We start from the raw sequence: 20633 nt of genomic DNA on the forward strand, positions 1-20633 counted from the left end.
GTTTAAATTGATCAAATAAATGCAGCAGACAATGTTATTTAACCACAATTACCATTTATTTTATTTCAACTATATTCTTCTTATTATTATTATTACTACTATTGTTAGTAATAGTAGGCAAAATGTAATATCTTTCACTTTACATTTTTTTCACTTTTAATTTTTTTTTTTTACTTTTAATTTTTCAAATGAGGGTGCATAACGACTCAACTGAGGGTGCAATGCACCCTTATGCACCCCCGTAGAACCGGGCCTGAGAGTACAGGACTTTACATTGTACTTACAATTTTACTTTGTAACTTTGACCCGCTTGACTGAATACACAACAAACAATGAAGAAAGAGTTTTATCTGGGCTGCTTCGCTGCCTGCTGCTCCCCCGGGACCCGGAAGTGACATAGACTATAGCCTGCACTTCAACATCAATGCATGTGCTCGATATGCTGTATTGAACCAATAAACGAACACAAACTAACTGTATCACTATAACATGATGATGATGATGATGATGATGATGATGATGATGATGATGATGATGATGATGGTGGTGGTGGTGATGATGATGATGATGATGATGATGATGATGATGATGATGATGGATGATGGTGATAAAGAATGCATCTAACGTTCCGCTGTTCATTATAATAAAAAAACAGAGCATTAAACAAACCATCATGCTCTTACTTTGAAATCATGCGGAAATGTCGTCATCAGCGGGCCATCACGTGGTTTCCGAAAATAACCGAGTGACACGAGTAGATTTTAGAAGAGACCGGCGGAAAATATGTCTCAAAATTCCGTGTGTGTAAAAAGACGATCCACGAGCAGAGATTTGAGATCCGCAAGCGCATTTTTGGTCGGCAAATACAAAATGGATTCACAAATGCCTGATCGAAAGTTGTAAATGTTAAAGAGATATTCACAGATCTTTTTTTTATTTGTGAAAATATTTAGCCTATTTGCAGATTCGTTTTACACTTGCACATTTATTTGTGAGTTTGCAAATCTTTCAAATGCATTTGTGAATGGTGTTTTACATTTACAAATCACATATTTACACACAAATTATTTTTATGTTCACACAAATAATTATGAGACATATCTATGCCCATACATACTGCTCATACCCCACTATTCCAGCCCTGTTCCAAAAAGGCTGTTGAGTCCCGAGCCTGTTTTTCAGGCCTCAGACTCGAAAATGACATTCCCAGAAAAGGGATAAATTAATAATCTTTTTTCTCAAAGCAATCATAAACCTGTGAGTTGGATGTAGAAAAGTCAGAATCAATATAGAATGTTGGTAACACTTTATATTAAGGTACACAAATTAACCATCAACTAGTTGTTAATTAACATGCATATTAGCAGCATATTATACTCTTTATTAGTTTAGTGCAGGTTAAATGGAACAGCAGCTGCTAGCCACGCCCCTTTGTAGCGTCATGCAGCTTTCCCCTGCTAAGAGGTCAGACAAACTCAGCTAAACGCTGCCGTGATTAAATGCCATTATGTTCCCAACCACTTCCAGCATTATCTCTGAAACAGTATGGAGCTCAAACCTTTCTCTCTCACAGGGTTTACCACAAGGACATTATGTTACACATATTCTCTCCAGCAGCCTACAGCGTTAGCTCTGAGTGTTAGCATGCTTGCTAATGTAAACATAGACCATATTACTCCCAAAACACGCCGTGCATTCTTTCTGATACAGCGCATAGCTTGACATGTTCTTTCTTAAGTGTTTACCGCTAGAACAGTGCCAATATATGTATTATATATATAACAACTTTACGTGTGCCGGAGACGATAGGTTGGGACGTGTCACGTGTGCCGGAGACGATAGGTTGGGACGTGTCACGTGTGCCGGAGACGATAGGTTGGGACGTGTCACGCGTGCCGGAGACATGTGAAGAAGTGAGCAAACTAAAATGCTAAAATGGAGTGAATCTATTTATTCCAAGATATTTTATTTATTCTTTATTATTTTTTAACTATTCTAATATGATAGATCTCATGTTTTATAAATCATTGCTATTTTAAAATGGTTTGTTTCTTTTCACTTTGTAAAAACAAGTGCCTTAACACTGAGCGTGGTGTGGGAAAGGTTTCTGTGAAAGGAGGGAGGAAGAAATGTTCTAATACCAAGCCATTGCTGCCATTTTGAAGAATGATATTGAATGTTAACACGAGAAGTTATGCACAAGGGAACACTTTTATGTTTAAGCACAGTCAAAGTATTTTTTGTAAAGTTGAGGCTATTGAACGTTTTTAATATGAGTTATGTACTATGCAGAGTTCAGATGAAGAACTCATTGATTTCAGTATTATACACACCTTTTAGGTGTGTAAGGAGGGACTGTTAGAAATTAAAATCAATGTTTTATGGCATAATGTACCTTAAACATACCGTCAGTTTAAATGCTATTTTATTCTGGAAAAACCCGGAAGTTCTCAATACCAAGCTTTTATTCTGAAAATCCGTCATGACGACATCCGGGACTACCGCCCATTAGTATCATTAAAGTGGCTATTGACGCCGTTAACATGTATTACATATAATGTTATGAAAGAGATAAGGAGGAGAAAAGGCATGTGGAAGTAAGCAATGAATGTAAAATGTCGAAATCCTCTGTTTAACGCGATATCGGACACAGGAGAACGAGGGGGGAAGTCCCCTGCGTCACTACAGCTCCCAGAGAGGAGGAGCGAACAGCCAGCAAGCGGGAAGGACGAATGCTTGGGGCGGCTGCACGGCCATCACAGGGAGAGGAAGCTGCAGACTTTCTCTCTGACTGAACAATATCCTGCTTGTAACATTACCGCGTTTTTATTAATTAAAGTACCAATTTTGAACCTTCTCAGAGACTCCATTTAGTCTCCTTTTTAAGCTTCTTACCTGGACGCGAGAATAACGAATCCAGCATAACATTTGGAATGACCCCGACGTGATCTCGTGACACCGGGAGAGCGGTTGCAGTTTTCAAAGGAGTTTGAACAATGCTGGCAGACATACACTCGGGCCCAATACAGAAAGGTAAAGAAGTACCTGTTTATTCAAAATCTTCAATAGATTACATAGGGAACAATAGGAGTGTGTGTCTGTCTGGTAAGTTGGACTCCTGAGAGACTGCCTAAATTAATGTTAAAACAACCAAATTTATAACAATAACAATTATATACCTTGGGGCGTTGCTTTGTCGCAAGCAGGGTGAGTTCATATTTCTTCTTTTTCTTACATTTAACCCTGCATGTTACTAATTTGTGTGTGTTAGTATTTTAACTATAAATGTGTGTGGTCATTGTACTTTGGATAGGTGTCTTGTTGCGTTTTCATGTAGGTGTCTCTTGTTACGTTAGTAGTTAGTTAGCCTATGACGTAAGGATATATATGTCCATTTAACGATTATTGTTAAGATCTATGAGACATAGCGAGTTGGTTACGGGCCAAGTAATTGAAAACCAGCAGGGCATAGCGAGTCAACTTAGGGTTGAGTAACTGAAGACAGTGCTAGTCGAAAACAGTTGAGAACCAACTGTTTTAAAAAAGTCCTTTTTTGAGGAAAAGGCTTGATTTAAGGTGTAAGCCTTTATCAGTGGTCATAACTGTTCTATTTTCAACCAAGATATTGCGGGTGGAATACAGTATTTGGGGTTACAACAGCATTACGTTAAATTGACGACGGTTATTTAATAGTCGCTGATTGGTTCCCATACTACATCCACCTAGCGTGTCTAAATGGCAGCAGTTGACTGTAGTGGACTATAAAGTCAAATATTACGCAGATAAGTTTATGGCTTAAGCGTAAAGGGTTCCTAACTTTAAGTGATGATATCAATAAGATAAAGCCCATTTGTTCATAGTAAACTAGATAGAAATGTTATTTTAAACTGCAGTGTTGTTTTGTGTTGAATTTTCTTGACAAGATTGCCCCGCCATTATTTAAACCACCCCTGTGAGAGACAGGAGGTGTGTTATCAAATCCCTTTGTTCTTCAGGTTAAAGGTTGGAAAATCAGTTGCCATCTTGTTTTGCCCTCATGTTGAAAATAAGACACACGGAAGTCGCCATTTCGTGAAATGCTAATTGAAAGTACTCTGTTTGTTTTTACACACTCAGTCACACTCACATGATGCTAGGCACTCCATATTGAGAAGGACAAATCATATCTCTTGGCAGAGTTGGAACTATAAAATAGACAGGTTATCTTACCGTGGGAAGTTTGGTATTTGTAGGAGTCTGGTTTTGGAAGTATTTCTGCTTCGGTTTATTTGAGATATTCTTGTTTACAAGTGTGTATTGGCGTTTTTCATTTGAATATTCTTGTTTGCAAATGTGTTTTGGCGGTTGTGGGCTGTGTTGTTTAACCATATTCTAATTTTCTTCCCATTTTTAAGGAAAAAGCTACTTCTTGTTAAAAAGATGTCAGTTTTGCAACAGCTATCCCTAGTGGATTGAGCTGGAAATTACAATAGCGCACTCTGCTGGTAGTACAGAATTATTACATAGAGGAAACACTCAATAGCATTTTGCTAATTCTAAGTGTTATAAATACACACAAGCTTCATTGCCGAGATAGAATTGCAAGTAGTTTCTAATTATAAGATAAGACACTTTATATAATACTTTTTCAAATAAGCAAACAAATGTATTGAAGCTAACACAAGTTATGACATTTACATAATTCCAAACATTTTGAAAAGTGAAACACAGTAGATTTTCACCAGATTTCTAATTTTCATATTTCATAGTCAAAACCATACACTGTACAATTTTTATTTTTAGCATTTCAGATTTTAAAATTTGCATAATTTTTATCTTTTAATTAACTTTATAAAAAAAAAAAAGAACAGATTTAACAATTCTGATGTAGGATATTTTGAGGGAATACAAAGGTACTAGTCAGAGGACTAGTGCTTTGATCATTCGAATAGTTAGAGAGCATGTCACCGAAAGAAACTAAGTTGAAACCAAAAGCAGAGCCAGGCTCAACTGCAGATATCATGGAAAGGGTAAAAATCAGATCAGATGCTACAACAGTTCCAAAACTTAGACAGAAGACATGGAACCAAATACAGAAACTGTTGGAACAGTGGCAAACAAGAGGACTGGTTCCAGCAAATGATCAACCTGGACCAACAAAAGCCCATAGAAGAGCAGTACTCGACTATGAGCACGAACAATGCCTACAACAGCTAACTATATGGAGAGAAGCTGAAGAAAGATTTATAAGAGTTACAAGTCTGATACTCCATCTGGAATATGCCAGCCTATTGGCACACAGCATAAATGTGGTCCGAGTAGCAGACCTGCCAGTGAGGGAAGACATAGCAGAAAAAACCAAAGAGGCTCCAGTTATCCAAACTCCGAAGCTGTATCTAAGCCTGGCCGAAGTCCCTCCTCCCTCCCCGAATGTTGGTTCTATAGGAGAAGTCTTGCAGTTGGATGGAGTCTCCATGAACAAACATCTCAAAGAATTGGAGTATGAAGTAAGAGTGCTAACCAGTCAATCAAAACACCTGATAGAAGAGAACATACGATTAGAAGAAATCACAGAAGAAAGACAAACACAAAAGACAGAAATGGAAGCACTACAACTGAGACTCTTGAAGATGCAAATAGCTGAGAAAGATACCGAAGCTAATAAAAACAAGAAAGCGGCAAGGCAAATGGCAGCTACATCAGGGATGGCCATAGAACCAGAGAAGGCAGGTCAGACACCTCCAACAATTCAAGCTCGGGAGGTGCCAGAGATTCAGGTGCAGAATCAACAATTCCGAGGAAGACAAAGTGGCAGAGGAGGAAAGCCACGATCAAGACGAAGAACAGATGAAGGCTGCTACAAATGTGGTCAGCTGACACATTGGTCCAGAGAGTGTCCGCAGAACATTGCACCAAACAACGGCCCTCCATGCAGATACCCCGGGGAGGTTTACGACGGAGGCAGGGGGTCCCAGAGATGTCAAAGGCGAACAGGGGTGCCAAACATGACCCAAATGCCACTGACACCCTGGTATCAACCACAACAATGAGGAAGCTCAGAGGACCAGACCACCAGGTGATGCATCTTCAGCACAAGGGTATTTTGAAATCTTCAGCTACATTGAGCCATATCTGTCACCACAGAAGGGAGAGGTTTAATGTAAAACATGACAGTGAGTAGCATATTGCATTTACACATAAAGCATAAAACATAGTAGAACATTTAGCAGACTATTTTTGTAATTATGAGAAGGAAAGAGATTACGAGTGATGTTGTTCCCCTACACAGAAAACTATTGTGTCCACACAGCTAGTGAGGTCAAGACGATGGGGTTCCACCCAAAAATATGAAAACGGAAACTTAGTACTCGCCCAAGACGGAGGATCCTTACCTCCTGTTTACACCGACTGCAGTTCAAGGGGCGGCGATACACCAGACGTGGAGCTGTTGAGACCTAAAAACAGAAACTCGATTCTGCTGTGGTGAAGTCTGGCTACAAAGGGAGGTGTCCGATAGGGTCGCTTGTCTCAAACCAGTGAAGAAGTCAACAAGAACCCAGCAGAACTAGAGAGTGACTGTTGGCGGGAGAACAGTGACAGAGCGACAGAGACTGGCCCAACATTCTCCAGCCAGTACATAGATGGACCCCGTCAGAAACCGGGGCTGTGTTTAAAGGGGAACTTCAGTTATTGTTAGTAGAAGTGTAGTTTTTTAGTCAAAAAATTATGTGATTTTTGGAGTCAGATTACATTTTTTCTCATAAACACAATTTTATAATCGGTCTGAAATATCGGTTTTAAGGCAATGAGCTGCAAACTAAATAACATAACACTGATTGAGAGCTTGGATGAAGAAGTTGTAGGGTTTTTACAACAGTTTCAAGAATCAGTTTTTATTTATTTATTCTTGAGTGACTTTACTGATTTATAATGTAGTGCGTAAGGCAATATCTCATTTTGAGTGAGGGGCACCAGCCCTCCATGCATGTCACCCTCTGTGAGAATAGTTCGTATTTTCCCTCTAGTTTGGAGAAATATTATTTTATTATATGTTTGTTCAGCAGTATCAAACAATCCTCTAATCCTAGAGTTATTGAGACGCATTAGCGACACCAGGGGTATTGTTTTCGCAGCAGCAATGATGCATAATACCAGGACAAAAGCCATTCCTGAAACAAGTAAACAATTTTTGTGCTAATGGCAAATTTGAGTGAATATGTTTGTATACCATCAGAAAGCCATACATCATATGATATTTTTTGTACACCTTATGGGTACACGGAGAAGTTATATTTATTTTGTGCAACGTTATGGGTTTTACATGTCCTGTTCAGAATAGGGTAATCATTGCAATATTGATTGAGCATGTTATGCTCAAAGGAGGGAGTGTCATGATTATACAGATATGTTGATTTCAGTGACGTTGTAGTTAATGAATAATAACATGTATTTAATAATAGGTCACATAACGACAAAAGGTATGCTGAAGCTTGGGCCTCCTCCAAGGAGGGAGTATTCCAGTTTTAGATATTAGATGAATAGAAGTGATGAATATGTCAGAACTCTGAGTAATATTATCCAAGTTTTGTCTACACAGGCTGGAAAGCTACAGAGATACCAGACGAGACACCAGAAGAGACTCCTGTTCGGCCAGGTGATTGGGTGAGGGTGAAAGTTCACAAAAGACAGTGAGCTGATCCGGGTGGACGGAACAGTGAGAAGTTGTAATGAACTTCACACGAGCTCCGCTTTAAAGGTAAAGACAAAGGAGCAAATTGACACCACCTCACACATTGTCACCCTTCACTGGCAACTTCCAGAACATTATTGGGAGTTAGGACTGATTTGGCAGAGCTGGAACAAAACAATAAATAGAAATAAGATAAAGACAGAAACAGCTCAAAAGACGAATTGTCTATAGATTTTTATAGATTGTACACTAAAGTGAAAACTTTTTTTGTTTTACATCTGAAAAAGAGTCCAATTTTCGTATACGTTATTATAGTACTCATTATTTAAATTCTGTAACTGACACAACCAGGGACAAAAATAGAGATGACAAGAACAAAGCCAAACCAATTGTGGGGTCCCCTAGGGATAAGAGTCAGAATAGCATTGTTGATTGTGCTCATTACACTTGGCACCTTTTTGGTTGGATGGGGAGTACAATATCAAGTAAGACATGGATCCATTAGTTCACTCATAGAGAATGCTCACATCACTAACAAAACTCCAGCTGTGTTTCAGAGACTTTCACTTATCCCCAGAGCCAAAAGATCAGCTGAGCAACAAGAGGAGGAGTTAGAAATACTCGGTCCCAAAGGTGAGGAGGTTACAATCAAGATGATTCACCCCCCATACATGCAGTTATTGTATCAAATGCTGAGATGGGTTTAAGTGATCGGGATAATCAGTGATGGGGATTTACAGAGATGGGGATTTACAGATTAGGGGAATCTCCAAATACACTGGATCCATGTTTTAGTCTGTACCAGAAACACTCCCTGTTAAGTTTATGGACAACCGACCGGTGACCTGAGCACAAATATTGAAAATGATTACAGTAGAAACTGGCTACTAACCCACAAGCACAGCTTTGTACGTACAAACTCCCCAGCTGCAGATTGTGGCGACATTGCAGATATGTCCAGTCACAAAACTTACTTATGTTCTAAATAACAGTGAGATTTAGAGTAATGGAGAAAATATGGGGACGTTATTTTATAGTGTGTGAAATATGTGGTGCTTGAAACATGTAGATATTTTTAATTTATAGAAGAAAATGGTTTCCTGAACGAGTTATTTGGAGTAGCCATGTTACAGTGGGTGAAAGCAATGTTTAGGGATATGGCACAACCATTAGTAGACATTAATTGGGTTTAGATGACATTTAACATCTAAGACAGATAGTAAGATTAGGAAAATGGAGTAGAAAGGATTGGATATATTTTTCCTCAGTGTGTTGGAATTAGCTATCGGTAATGCGTCCCGAGATCTCTCTCTCTCTCTCTGCCTGTCAGACTGCTACGACCCCATCTTCAGACAAATGACCTCACCACAGGAGACTCCTCCTCCCCTCCTCACATCGAACAGACAGAGAACCTGAGCCGAACCAACAACGACCTGAGGCATCCAGAACCAGCTCCACCTGAGGCATTCAGAACCAAACCAGCACGCTGACAAAGAGGCAAACTCATCGGTCCCTAAATCAGGACACGAAGTTCCAAACTGAGCCACGAGATTTGGCACAAAAGCAGAGTGGGTGACATGAGTGCGGAATACGCCCTCCATGCAACAGCGTCGAGACTGAAAAGGAGGAGATGAAATGCAAAGCAGTTGGCCCACTGGAAAGAGTTACAGCGGGAGGGGAGGATTCAAGAGCAGATGGACTGAGGAGACAGGACGGAGGAGAGGACAGGACGGAGGAGTTGGCATGGGCCAGCAGAACCTGAGGGGGTCGTGGCTTGACGACCAGAGGGGGAGAGAAGGAACACGGAGTGAGTGAGTTTACACATAAACACACTTATTAGAAAATAATCCTAAAAACACACTGAGGGTGGAACATATTATTCAATCTTTTCATCATATAATCAAATTATTCTCATAGAGATTCTTATTCATGTGAGAATTTGGGGAAGATTTAATTTGTTACAATATAGAAAGCAGACAAATCTTTATTTGAATGGAAAATGTTAAAGGTCGAGCTAGAACCAAGCCAAAGAAGTATTCCAATCTAGAGTATTGATGTCTCCATTGTAGCATGGATATTACCTCAGGAGAACTGTTAAGGTGGAAACAACATTGTTTGTCGAACCAGATGTAGAGTTTTAAAAAGACACTAGGCAAAGAGCGATTGCAAATTTTAATTCTGAAAAACTAGTATAATTGGGAGTAATGCATGCGGGGCCTTGGATCACTCATTTTAATGGTGCATATTTTCAACAACAAATATTGTTCAGGGAGAAGGGGTCGCTCAACCCACCCTGCAGATGTTTTAAATCTTACTTGCCCCTTCAGAGGGAGCGCACGGCACCAGAGTATGAGTTTTAAAAGACAAGTGCCACCACCTCCTAATGCTCATCCATTAATCAGTGATGACCTGACATTTAGAGACGTTATTTAAAAGGAGAAACATATCTGCCATGAGTGAACATACCTGAATTGAACTACAAGCCATGAAACCACTTCTGTTTTTAAAGTCCTTGTTAAAGGAGGGAGTAATTATCACATGCTCGGGCACCCAAGGTTCCACACACTGTTAAAGGGGTTAGCATGGTTCTTCAAGTAGACCAGAATTGAAGATAAATTAGTATAATGCGTTGGTGATATTCCACTGGTTTTCACACCATTTCAGGGACTTTATCACATCATTAGAACAGACCACCCAAAGCTACTGAAGTGGGAACTTTCAAGTGATGAAACTCTACAACTGTTGTAACTGACCAAAATCTTCTCCCAGAAATGACTGTCTAGAATGCCGTACCCCAGAGTAGGTGTTTGGTGGTATCATGGAACTAAAACCTTGTACTCAGTCTTGCCACAGGATTGGACTGGGACCTGTGCACTAGCACAGCCAGTGATGTTTTTTATGCAGTTAATCAACATGGCAAAACCCCCAAAGCCAGTAGGGCTAAGAGACCAGTCCCAGGGGGAGTTTAGGCTCCACAGTGCACAAGGATAACATAGGGGGGCCTAGGAAAGGCCTAGATGTTGCATTTCCATGTCCTAACGTACCGATTGATCACGACGGCCTATTCTAGAGAACATATTACTTTCATACCTTAAATGGTATGAAAGGAGGGAGGGTACATTTCTCATGAGGAGACGGTTACAAATGCTAGCAGAACAAGACGACCCATATACAGATATTGATGAGATTGTTCAATGAATGTCCAGCTGATGTGATACTTTAAATTATGAAATCATGTGAAGAAGTGAGCAAACTAAAATGCTAAAATGGAGTGAATCTATTTATTCCAAGATAGTTTATTTATTCTTTATTATTTTTTAACTATTCTAATATGATAGATCTCATGTTTTATAAATCATTGCTATTTTAAAATGGTTTGTTTCTTTTCACTTTGTAAAAACAAGTGCCTTAACACTGAGCGTGGTGTGGGAAAGGTTTCTGTGAAAGGAGGGAGGAAGAAATGTTCTAATACCAAGCCATTGCTGCCATTTTGAAGAATGATATTGAATGTTAACACGAGAAGTTATGCACAAGGGAACACTTTTATGTTTAAGCACAGTCAAAGTATTTTTTGTAAAGTTGAGGCTATTGAACGTTTTTAATATGAGTTATGTACTATGCAGAGTTCAGATGAAGAACTCATTGATTTCAGTATTATACACACCTTTTAGGTGTGTAAGGAGGGACTGTTAGAAATTAAAATCAATGTTTTATGGCATAATGTACCTTAAACATACCGTCAGTTTAAATGCTATTTTATTCTGGAAAAACCCGGAAGTTCTCAATACCAAGCTTTTATTCTGAAAATCCGTCATGACGACATCCGGGACTACCGCCCATTAGTATCATTAAAGTGGCTATTGACGCCGTTAACATGTGTTACATATAATGTTATGAAAGAGATAAGGAGGAGAAACGGCATGTGGAAGTAAGCAATGAATGTAAAATGTCGAAATCCTCTGTTTAACGCGATATCGGACACAGGCGAACGAGGGGGGAAGTCCCCTGCGTCACTACAGCTCCCAGAGAGGAGGAGCGAAGAGCCAGCAAGCGGGAAGGACGAATGCTTGGGGTTGGCTGCACGGCCATCACAGGGAGAGGAAGGCTGCAGCCTTTCTCTTCTGACTGAACAATATCCTGCTTGTAACATTACCGCGTTTTTTATTAATTAAAGTACCAATTTTGAACCTTCTCAGAGACTCCATTTAGTCTCCTTTTTAAGCTTCTTACCTGGACGCGAGAATAACGAATCCAGCATAACAGTCACGCGTGCCGGAGACGATAGGTTGGGACGTGTCACGCGTGCCGGAGACGATAGGTTGGGACGTGTCACGCGTGCCGGAGACCATAGGTTGGGACGTGTCACGTGAGCCAAAATCCTGGATCTGCTCGTTTGCACTCCCGTTTTTTTTTTTAGAGATGTGGGTACGGAGGAAAAGAGAAAGGGTTTTGTTTTCTTATACTTTGTGAGTTCCCTGACACACCGGGGACACATTGATGTATAAAAAGTGCATTTTGCATAATAGGCCCCCTTTAAAGTATTAGCCTACAGAACAGTATCACAGAGCAGAACAGCACTCTTTTTGATGTAACTGTAAGGAATGCAGTATCATTTTTTTGTAATCCTAATTTCGTAATCCAGTTACATGTAATCCATTACTCCCAAAGCCTGAATACAGTTTACCATTACACTGTGTGCAAGTCTACAGAGATGGCTCTGATCAACTTCTAGCCGCCCAACATAGCAGATGACTTGACTTTCCTTTACATGTAAGTGTCATGTTTAGTGTCAAAGAGTAGTCTCTAGACCTTCTCTTCTGTTATGACGAATATTAATAAAAATGGACTTCATTTGTCTGACTTGATATTCAATTATAGTTAAGTGCACTACCACACTAGCTGAAGAACATGCAGTCAGTGTGGTTATGAGTTATTGTATGCTGTGCTGTGGGCCTCGTCATTTCACAGCAGATGTTACTCATCTCAAGTGGAGGTGGAAGCAGAAGTGAAATGTTAACAACAATGCTCACAACCACAAAGTCATGTGGGTCTGTTTCTTGGTTTTTGCTTCACATTTTATCACAATGTAGGCTGAGTGAAACAGTTGAGATCAACATCAGTATTCACTATGACCTGTTTTACATGATATGTAAATACAACAACCTAACAATTTATAATAGAAGACATCCCCACATACATGAACTATTGTCCATCAAGAACCAGACAGTGGAGCTTTGCCAAACGGATCGCCAGCGTTTGTATTGACTTAGGAAACTTTCCTATTTTAACATCGACAAAACCATGATGATCATGTTTTATTGTTTATTTATAGTCAATTCGGCCTTTTTCTTTAATGTCATGGTTTGTTTAAAGAGCAGGAACTCTCTCTTCCTTCAGGCCAGAGGTTAGCTGTCCCTAGTTGCAGAACTAAGAGTTTCAGCAGCCATCGCTCACATTAACATTTGTTCTTGCAGTGTCACAAAGATTCTACTATTTTTATTATTATATTTTGTTATTTACTTGCTAGATTATTTATTTTTGTACTAGTGGTTTTTATATCTATGTAAATGTGATAGAGCATGGGGTACTTTGTTGAAGATTTGTCCGTGTTGTTTTAAAATGTCAGGATGGATCCCTTGTCTTTTATCTGCAAACCAAATTAACCTACAGGTAGAAATAAATCACCTGAATCTGAACTTGATCATCAGTGTCTACAAATGCCACTTGTGGTTTGCGTTTAAGCTGCAGCTTCACTTCTCTAAATGTAAACCAAACTTTTTTGGGGTTCCCAGCTGCACAGCAAACACAGAACTTCCTCTTTCCTCGCAAACAGAGCGAGCAAAGCTCCACCTCTGGTTTGCTGCTTTCATCAGGCACACACACAGAGAGGAGTCAGCACAGCGGAGCGTAAAGACTTACACTGTGGTTGCAGGCACATTTAGAGAAGGTTAAACTTCTCCTTTTATTACCAACTAAGAGGTAAGTTGTGAGACGATATAACTGGACATGTAAAGTAGAATTCTTAAATCAATTTGTTTTGATGGTTCTTCTGGCAGATGTGCACATCCCTCTGAATTGTGCACATTGTACACAAAGCTACCTCGCATATCTGCACGGCTTTCCACTTTTCATACCAATACTGCACATATTTAATTTTTACAGGTATATTATATATTTGTTAGATTTAATGTAAATATTACTACATTTTAATGTTATAATAGTTTCTTGTAATAGTTTTACTTTTGTGGTCCTTGTCTTACAATGTATCTTCTTTAACTGTGCCTCTGTATGAACCAAATGCACCAAGGCAACCTACTGTACTCGGCAGTACAACCTGTTTCTGATTCTGATTTGTCATTCAGATATTTGCATAGATAACCTGGACATGGCCCTTGGCAAAGAGAAGCTGCAGCTCTTGTTTCGTTTCGCCCTGGTGTTCTCGGTGGTTCTGACCTCAGCTCTGAGAACCCTTGATTCAGACCAGGAGCTGCAGGACAGCGGTTTCGGTCGCCCGCCGCCTCGCCACGGCCTCAAGCTGCTGGGCTGGTACGTTCAGGACTGCCTGGACAACAACATGCGGGCTCTGTGTGATCCCACTAAAGGAGAGTTTGGATTTCACAAGTTTCAGAACCTTAGGCCTCAGAAACTGCTTCCAATAATAGAGGACAAAAAGCAATATGCATACTACACCATCGGAAACCTCCACTCTTTGCAGGCCGAGGACCTGCCCTTTGAAGTCAAGAGGTACTACAACCGCAGTGACCCTAAAAGCAACATGGACAGAGTTTTGGTGAGATACAACATCAACAATAAACACATCGACCAAATCTACGCATCTGCACATTACGATCCAAACGAGACGTACATTATTGGCCCCAATCTTCTTGCCTTTCTTCGACATCAGCCCCACATTAGCATAGAGATGTGACCTCTGATGTAAAACTCTCTGTGACAACTTTAATAGCTCCGTGATTCATTCCTCCAGAGATATATGATGGAGTTTCAACATTTATTAAACAATGTGGATTTGGCTGCTGCTTTTCTTTGTGGTCTGATTGCAAGAAAAGTGACATTTTTGATGATTATATTTCCTGAAAGTCAAGTTGCACAGTATGCCTACTTTTAGAATATACAGTAGAGAATCCATAGAAAAGTGTCTTTGACCAATCAAATAAATGTTCGAATGGGCTGCTTTGGTGTGCGTCTGTGTGTATTACAACGTTGGTCTTTTGTACCTGGATTGGGGCATCTTTCAGCTTAGATCACCTTGTAATATTCACAAAGGGCTTGCAACACACAGACATCCTGATTCTGAATGTGTGAACATAACTGAGCAGTCACTCCATCAGACAAGTGAAACAAGTCAACAGCTTAAACTAGCATGATTGTCGTATTCAACTTCAGGAACTCACAGGAAAACTTTGCATACATCTACGGTAAGAACAGTAGGTCAACAAAAAACTATAATACCCCAATACACTTCTGTGGATTGACTTCATCTCACTTCAACACCTTAAAAACCTAGAGATTTAAAAAAAAAAAGGTACACAATTGTTTCTGTCTATCCAAATTCAATAGTATTAACATAATTATCTTGTTTTTATTCAACACAACTTACAGAGAGAGTTTTCCCCTGTTTGTCATGGTATTGGGATGTCAATAAAAGCATGGGTCAGAGTGGATTGTACTGCTTACACCAAAAGAGGCGAACACAAAACAGACCAAATAGTTAAGATGCATTCACATGATAGGTACTTTTCTCTTGGCTCACTTAGCACAGCTGTCATTTGATTGGTAGGTCACTAGTTAAAAAGGTTAAAGTTGAGATATTTTTAACTCTGTGCGAAGAGCTTGGAGAACATCTTGATCAATGGCGCCACCGCTCTCTCCATAGAATGCCAGCACAGAGCTGTTATACCGCATTTCATGAATGCATCAGTAATCATTACAACTATTACGACAACAATAAACCTCCATAAGCTGTGCAGATATTTTACGTACGTACACCCTCCAGCCAATCAGAACACCTATGAGACACCATTGAAATACTTCTTTTGATTGGTCGGCAGATAACTGTTTGTTAAATCCACTGTATTGAAGTCAATAAAAAACAATACAGGAAAAAAGTCAACTGAATTTGGTTATGGGCGCTGATGTGTTCGCTACTTCTTCATGTCATGACCTTACTGTGAAAGTAAAAATATATCTCCAAACATATACAATCTCTCAACATAAAAGTTCCACAGAGCTTTAGAAATGTGTCTGAAGTCCAATATCAGCTCAAACAGCAGGCAGTCAATCAAAAATGTTGACTGTAATGAGTTGTGAAACAAGGCAGCACACACCTTCATGGCCAAAAGGCACAAACTTGCAAAACTCACTTTCAATATTATGATGACAAAGCACCCTCAGCCTGCAGTCCTCAAACCCCGCAGAAAGGCCTCATTCATCTTCGCTCTCCTCTGACGCCAATGGGAGGACACCACTTGGACCGCCGTACGTTCACAGGTTGAATGCAGGTTTGATTTGATACTCCCACTGAAAATATAACAGGGCTTCTGAACAGGCCCATGAACAAGCAGGACCAATCTCAGCAGATAAGAGAGATTTATAGGCTCCTCGCTTTCTACAGAAATATGTGGAAAACAAAAGATACACTGTCTGATTTTGTTTTACTACCCAGAGATACCTCAAAACCCCCACATTATTTTAGCTTACTGTTGATATTTTAAAACTCAACTCTGAAAGTTAGAATCCTTAGTAAGTGGTCTAAAGCGTGTTTTCATTACACAGATGTTTCTGAGTTACATGTTCTCCAGTCACCGGGGGCAGCACTGAGCAGCTCCTCCGTCAGACATGCAGGGGTAGCCAAGCTTTCGTTAGCACGACTACTGCTAGCATTTAGAGATGTAGGTTATGGATAGCTTGCTTTTATTGCAATAGTGTAATGCAATAGATTGCTGTTTGTTAATGTCATGGTTAGTTTAATGAGCTTTAAATGCAACCAAAAATCGACAATTCCCTTAAAAAAATGTTTCACTACAGCATAAATATCTGCTCTATTTTGTGCTGTATTTTCCTCTGACCAAAACAATCAGAGACTAAAATAGGGAATTGTCTGATTAGTGTTTATTTGTTTTCATGATTGCACCACCTCGTTATGCATTAATTCAGCAAAATCAATTCTTTAACAACACGCACAGCTAGAGCCAAAGACTTTGACCAGCAACCAAATGAGCTTTTCCTGCTCAGATATATTTACTACACTATAAATATACATTGCCTCCTCAGACTTGCTTACGATTTTACGCTACTACGATAAGTGTTATATTACAGGAACACTTTTTTTTATACACACTTTCACAGTTATCTTCGTGGTATTTTGATTATGTGCATTCCCACTGCAGGCTATACTTGACCTAGCTGTACTTCTTTTGGTACTACTTTAGCAGAGGATTCAGCAAGAGCCGATACAAACCGGTAATGTTAAAACACGGTGGAGCAAGGATTGGTCAGAGGGAATAATCACTATTGGTCAGCAGACATCCAGCCTTTCTAACATCAATAACATGAACACATAACTCTAAAATGATTTCACTAAATCAGCATTGTGTTGGATTGGTGCATATTTTGTTATCAGACATATCTCAAGCCAGTCTTTTGCAGGACCAGCCCACACAAAACAAAATAAGTATAGAACACCTGAAACAGACATATCAAAGTAACAGGAAGGGGATCCTTACATGTGATTATCAATCTGGGAAAGATTATAATTAATGTGTGCAAGACTATGCATAAACGATGTCTGGAATACTAAATAATAAAATACTATAAACGTATAATGTGTTAATCCACTGATTATGTGCACATTGTCTCTCAAGAGTCTGTTGTATCTGTAAAGAATATGCTACAACAAACATGGAAGCAATCTGTGAGTGTTAAGAATTTAGCCCGTCACATTCAATAAAGAACTCTTAAAAAAACAATCAACACCAATTATGTGAACAGTGCTCAAACACCTGCTTTGTATTCTGCATCTCTTTCTGTGTGTCCCTTCTGAATGAGCACACCATTTAAAACCTACGCAGGAAAGGAGGATCCTACCAGTGATGATCAAAATGATTACATAGCAGTAAATACATAATGCCAATGCAGTGAATGAACATGGCTGAAGAATACTGAGAAAGTGTTCTCATTTGAAAGACTATCCAGTTTCACTCAACATGATATGTTAAACCAGCGTATATAATATATAATATATAATAAGAACTGGATACAGCGTGGGAGGCGGGGCCTCATTCATTCCTATGAGGCGCATGGATGACAAAATGGCCCAACTTTTGAGAGAGTGAAACGTCACAGATTACCCAGCATGCCTGAGAAGTACCCGTATGTGCGCTCATAGAGCATGCGCAACTTTAACCACGCCCCCCAAAAGTCTCGTTCACATCAAGCACGTCAATTTGCATACACGTAACAGCACCGCGTGTTATGGATTGTTATGATGGATTTGATATTAACTAATAACGAGGCGGCCGCGGCAGCTAGCAGCTAGCGGCTAGCAGCTAGCGACTAGCAGCTAGCGGCTAGCGGCTAGCTAGTGTAACGTCCGAGCACGTCACATCACATGAACGTGCCGGGCGGCACGGTCCCGTGAGTTAGATGCGCGTTCATAATGCAGAGGGAAATAACTCTCAGAATAACGTTATTTGCACATTTTACAACTTGGGGAACAAATGTTTTTAATAAGGGCTATACAAGTGTTCATACTGGGTTGTTTATTTAGTTAAAAAAAAAATATCCAACGAGTTACAGACCACTCTTTCCCCATGTAAGTCAATGGGAAAAAGTGTTTCCGGGCCTGGCAACCAAACGGAAGTGTAGTACCGCCGTTTGGCCAGCACAAATATTTTCATCAGAGTCCGGCACATCTTCCTGGGGGCTTGATTCGGAGCCAAGTAGATGGAACGGAAGGAATGAGGTATTTGCTGTCTGCAATGACAGAGAAGAGACTGTCAGTTTGGCTGTACTCAGCATTGAATCAAAACGCACTAAAGCTTTACATCTTAATACGTTTGTGAGGCGTTTTGCTGATCAAGAGGGTAATCGCCGCATTCAGCTGTTATAGGCATGCCAACTTGATGCTCTGCTCACGGATGACTCGATGAGCATAACAAACTGTTAAGATGATGACCTTACGTGTGTAAATATAGTTCTTTCTTTTTGGGGGTCTGCCCCCAGAAAACTGTTTTAAGTCCTGAGAAAGTCAAATAAGACGGTGTGTAAAACTACACTGCCCAGCCAAAGAAAAGTAACCACTTTGATTGAACTAGGCCAGTAGGTAAGGGCATTTCACTCAATAATAATACCCCTGCATTATAGCAACATGAAAGGAGCGTCCATGTCGCGGCCCTGGGAGTATTGACGAGATCAACACACTCTCACTCCCTAAGCGTCCAATAGCGACGTTTGGTCAGTGTCCGTGGCGTCCAATTGTGACGCTCCTAGGCTCCTTCAGCGTCATAAAGGGACGCAAATAGCTTTCAACTGATTGTAATGTATTCCCATCTGCGTCGGGATTTGACGCTCATGGAAGCACGGCATTCGTTTATGCCGGCTGCCCTTAAAGGCAATGTGAGCGTCCATTCCCATTGGATAACGGAGAATTGTACACCCGGAAGTAAGTATTCCTCTTACTGTCGATTGATTTTACAGTGATATCTGCACTACTCATCGACTAAAAAACACCAGATTATCCTTGTTAATTACACAACATTGATTGGTTTAAATTGTGTGCAATGCTTTTGTATTTTTCCCCTTCGATTTGGAGAAACAAATATTTTTTCTGAGTAAAGGATGGCAGAAGACACTACACTACCCAGAATCCCCAGCGTCTGTCACATGATCTTCAAATTTCTCCCTGCAGAAAAAGAAAACATGGCCGAAATTCGTTTTATTCTTGGTAGAAAATGCCTATTTTAAAGTTAGTTTGGCCATTAAAATGCGTTTTGATGTGATTTGATGCGAGAAATATGAGTTGTTATTTCAGATTATGTGTGCAGTGGATGTACATGATCTTTAGTTTGCTAGTTATTACGAAGATTACTTCAGGAAATCGCGACGTTTTCATTGTTACCAAGGTGGTTGCTAGGGACGCTGCTATCGATATTATTTCTGTTATGTTGTGTAACTGTTTAATGGTGTTATCTTTATTGCTACCCCCTTCCCCGTCAATGTACAGAGTTGGTCCACAGCCTAAACATATTAGTTTAACAAAATCCGCATCTAAAGATAGCCTACATTATTTCCCCCCTGTGCAATTCCAGTCTCACATCTCACAGCACATCGTCATTAACAGACCGAAAACATTTAAAAAAAATAATAATAATACTTTATTCCGAGTGTGCTTGCTTTTCTCTTTGAAAGTCATCACATAACGGCATTGTAATACACGGTTCGGCTGCATTACATATTACATATCTGCCGTAGTTCTGTATTTATAGCCCTGATGAGAAGACAAACATGAGGAACTGAAAACGTGACGTGGATCATAAATATATCAGCCATTAAACAACATCTTACATTTCTTTTCACACAATACGTCTCCTTGCAATATCAACACTAATTCGGCTCACTTTTATATTTGATCCAATTGGTAGATAGGCTGTATTTACACCATAAAGGTGCACAGATGATATAAAGGGACACCTGGTGGTTAAAGCATGTTATTGAATTTAATTATTTTTATTATTAGATATTAATACGATCCCTATAAAGTATATTCATTACTCGTTATTCTCTACTAATAGTTAATTAAAGACTGTATGTAATGACTATTTTGCACATCCCTTTCAAGATTTCATGATTTTCTAAGGTTTATTGAAATATCATATAGGCCTACACAACTGTGGTGTAGTTCTGCACTGAATGAAAAACTTGGGTTGCAGGTTCCTCAATAGTGCAT

General features: G+C 39.7%; 1 protein-coding gene across 1 annotated transcript; it reads left to right on the forward strand.

Moving 5' to 3' along the window:
- The first annotated feature begins 13545 nt into the window (after positions 1 to 13545).
- Positions 13546 to 14857, forward strand: LOC117461111 (uncharacterized). The gene is made up of 2 exons (XM_034102818.1): positions 13546 to 13648; positions 14032 to 14857. Exon 2 carries the CDS (start codon positions 14055 to 14057, stop codon positions 14595 to 14597), a length of 543 nt encoding a protein of 180 aa, XP_033958709.1. The 5' UTR covers positions 13546 to 13648; positions 14032 to 14054; the 3' UTR covers positions 14598 to 14857.
- The last annotated feature ends 5776 nt before the right edge of the window (positions 14858 to 20633 follow it).

The sequence above is a fragment of the Pseudochaenichthys georgianus genome, chromosome 16, assembly GCF_902827115.2.
Source record: "Pseudochaenichthys georgianus chromosome 16, fPseGeo1.2, whole genome shotgun sequence".
Taxonomy (NCBI): Eukaryota; Metazoa; Chordata; class Actinopteri; order Perciformes; family Channichthyidae; genus Pseudochaenichthys; species Pseudochaenichthys georgianus.